The sequence below is a fragment of the Dipteris shenzhenensis genome, chromosome 2 (genome assembly GCF_047967505.1).
Source record: "Dipteris shenzhenensis isolate YYH24624 ecotype China chromosome 2, Dip_SZ_1.0, whole genome shotgun sequence".
Classification (NCBI taxonomy): domain Eukaryota; kingdom Viridiplantae; phylum Streptophyta; class Polypodiopsida; order Gleicheniales; family Dipteridaceae; genus Dipteris; species Dipteris shenzhenensis.
In genome coordinates, this window is record NC_141597.1 from 64,753,545 (window position 1) to 64,756,898 (window position 3,354).

Here is a 3,354-nt window from a genome sequence, read left to right on the forward strand (position 1 = left end):
TTGAGCATCCATTTATCCAAAGGTCTTCATATACCTAGATGAATCCAGAAACATTCCCAAACTTATCCTCTAAAAACTCATATTATTTATCCAAAGGTCTTCATACTGATTTTTTGTCAGCACACCGAAGATGAAGGGCAGACTCAGCCGTGACAAAGGCTAGCACTAAGGAGAAGGCTTATGTCCACATTATCTTCATTCAAGCTACAACTGCTTGTGACGACTATACGATTTCATTTTAGTCTCTCCCAAACCATCATCTAAGTTTAAAAAAATGCTCAGACAATATGAGTCCATGCCAAAGCTCTACTACACGTGAAAGCACTACTTTGGCAAGAACACCAAGAACAATAACCAAATGGAAAGTTGCTCTTTCATTGGCAAGAGTTGTTTAAAATACAGAAATGAGAGAGCCTCACTCTCTTTGAGCACGAAGGCATGTGGGATAATATTCGCACCCATGTGCCAATTGCCATGCTCCAATATTTCCCGAAGAAAACCAAAAAGGCCCTAAAACCCATCTATAAGCACATCCTGTTAGAATTATGTACCTTGAATCAAGTTGTGCACAAAATAAGCAATGGCACTCAATGCTGATTCCCATATAATAATCACATAAAAACTCATGTTTACTTCCTAATGAAGAAATCACTCAGCTTCCATTCACTAAAAGATCCTTTTATACAACATGATTGTTTCCATATTGGAATTATATGGCTAGAAGCACTGGACTGTGTAGAATTGTCCATGGATCCATGCAATCACTGAATCTTACCTTTCAAGCCTTGTCCATCGCTTATCCTAAACATGCGTTGAGTACCACTTCAACACATGTTTTTACAATATAGGCGATGATAATGTTTACAATATAGGCCAACATACTGACTGACCCTATAATGTACACCCCGTTCCTGAATACTTAAACTCTTACCTTGGTACAGCATGCAGCTTGTACTTATTTCCAACTACAGAAATCTCAATCCGCTTACAATCCGCAAGCTGATCACTATCAATGGTGAGCCTAGTATCAATGCTTTTTTTCTTTTTCTTCTTGCCGGAGTCAGGAGGGTTTTTCTGGCCGCCATTGCTACTCCCTTCCCCCTGCCATTGCCCCTCCCGCTCCCCCTCCCCTTCCTCTTCCTCTTCCTCTTGAATCACATACGCCAACATCTTGAAGAAAGTATTCTGCAGAGTGGTCACCTTGATTTCGTCTCTCCCTGGAATCGTGTACCGTGTCGCACCGTAGGCTGGTCCTACCTTATCCCTCAGTACCAGCGTTTTCTCTGTCTTGTTCACCAGCACTGTCGTCTGAGAAGTGCTACCAGCTGTTTCTGGCCGTGCCCATTGATCCTTCTTTTTCTCTACCTTTCGATTGATGTCGTACCCTTGCTTGCCTGCTCGAACAGATCCAAGAAAATCCCCAAAATAGATTACCAAGCTGCGAATGAAGTCTTGGGTATGAAAATTTGAATGTAAAATCTCCATTACTCAATTGGAACTGGGGAGCAAAACCGATTTACCTTTAGACGAGAATAAGCTTAAGAGCTTCTGCATTATCGTTAAGTGGCACTCTCAATCGTTTTAACATAAAATTCTGGGAACGGCTAAAGCTGTAATGGCTGCAAAAGCGATCAATACAAACAATACAGCCCCTGCGTAGCTGTACAACCACACACTCCAAAAATTGGTTAGCTTAGTTTTGATCTCGGCAAATGTTCCTTTGCCAGTGATCTCCTTCTTCGTATAGCCTTCGCTCAGGTCCGGTTGTTCGTTTACGAGATCGAACTCCAGCCCCTTTTCCTTGAGATTTTCGATACTTTTGTGTAATGCCACTTTGACAGCCTTCTCTAAAAGATACTGTTCCTCAAATACGGCCAAATCTTTCAGTTTCTGAACGCTGGCTAGTATAGCCCCGACAGAGGCGATAAGGGAGAGGATGAAAATCAGAAACCAGTTATTGCACTTTAGCAGATTAGACTGAGCTACAGCTGTGAGGATCACTCCCTGGAAGACAAAGAAGAGGCCCAAAATCTGGTAAAGATCAGACTTGGCTCCAGTACAATTGGCGAGCTTACGGTCGAGGTTCCTCTCGCAGGCTTCGAACTGCTTGGTCCAATCGGCAAGGGTGAGTTTGTAGGAAAGCTCGCCCTCGATAGCGGCGAGCTGGGGGGCGCGTTTACTGAACTCGATGCTGTCGTCGGAAGTGGAGGAGAGCTGCATGTGTTGGGAGGCTATGGAGGAAGAGCAGCAAGAGGTAATTTCCATTGGGGTGGGCAGCAAGGAAAAAGGGTGTGTGAGATCGTCATGAATGACAACGATGATGATGATGAGCATTGAGGAACGAGACGACGACGACAAAGTCAAAAGCACGCGCTTGAGGATATCTCAATTTTCTCCTTCTTCACAATAATACAATACAAAGCCATTTCATTTTTTCTCGAGGAAGGTTCATACCCATCGCCTTCTTCACACTTTGGCCTAGTTCTATGATCAATTGCCATAGCCCTTTCCCACGTGAGCGCGATTGCCACGGGGAAAAACGGTTCCCATGCAGCGGTGCTCCATTACCATCTCTAACAACCGATCTCGCATCCCCGACGCCACAATCTTGCCAAAATCCTAGAACAGCAGCAAAGCCAATTTGCCCGGCTAGATTTGCGATGCTTGATCTTGGCATTGTGCCGCATGGAAATGTGTAGGGCTTTAGGAATCAATGGCAATCCCGCTCACGCGGGAAGAAACTTGAAGCCCCATTCCCAAATTTTTGCACATGCTCCCATCAAGCTCAACATGTTTTATTTCACATGTTTAAAATAAACAATGATTTCCAATAGGAGGTTTTGGGCCCAATATTTCCAGTGTCTGCACCTTGGACAACCTTTCTAAGCCACCCAAGATAAATGCCTAGCAAATAGCATTTTGGTTGAAGAAGGCCTATTATGTAGAAGAACGCCCCTTTTCTAGCAAACATCCAAACAAATGTGAATCCTAACTCATCCTCGTGAGGAGGGGCTTCATTAGCCCTCACACTACAAGCCTGCCATCCTACAATTACAAGTCAAGCACACCCCTCACCATCTGCGTCACCCCCATCCAAAGGTGGCCTTCGAAAATTAGATTAACAATGGGTAGGCTAATTTGCACCACAAGAAGCTATCTAGCAAACACCAAAAAGGCCCCCCTAATCAATCAAAGTGGAGCATGCATGCATGTATATGCCATTCTAAAGAGCAAAGGAAGCCGAGTCACCTTGTTCATCCACCTCACCAAGAACATGTCTAGACATCCTCCCTTAGCATGGTGGCCAAACGCCCAATTTCTTAATTTTTCCAAGTCACCAAACCAAATCCAATT

The 3,354-nt window shown here is 44.1% G+C and overlaps 1 protein-coding gene across 2 annotated transcripts; it reads right to left on the bottom strand.

Annotated features, from left to right (window-relative positions):
* Positions 1–496: 496 nt before the first annotated feature.
* On the bottom strand, positions 497–2,322 carry LOC147905179 (uncharacterized). Of its 2 annotated transcripts, none has more exons than XM_087390838.1 (2): positions 1,521–1,696; positions 497–1,394 (listed from the first exon to the last, which is right to left on the bottom strand). In XM_087390838.1, the coding sequence occupies exons 1-2, from the start codon at positions 1,552–1,554 to the stop codon at positions 928–930; spliced, it is 501 nt and encodes a 166-aa protein (XP_087246964.1). In that variant the 5' UTR covers positions 1,555–1,696; the 3' UTR covers positions 497–927. The 2 variants fall into 2 exon arrangements, 1 of the variants encoding a protein (XP_087246964.1); XR_015542765.1 differs by having other exon boundaries at positions 1,255–1,394; positions 1,521–2,322.
* Between the last annotated feature and the right edge of the window lie 1,032 nt (positions 2,323–3,354).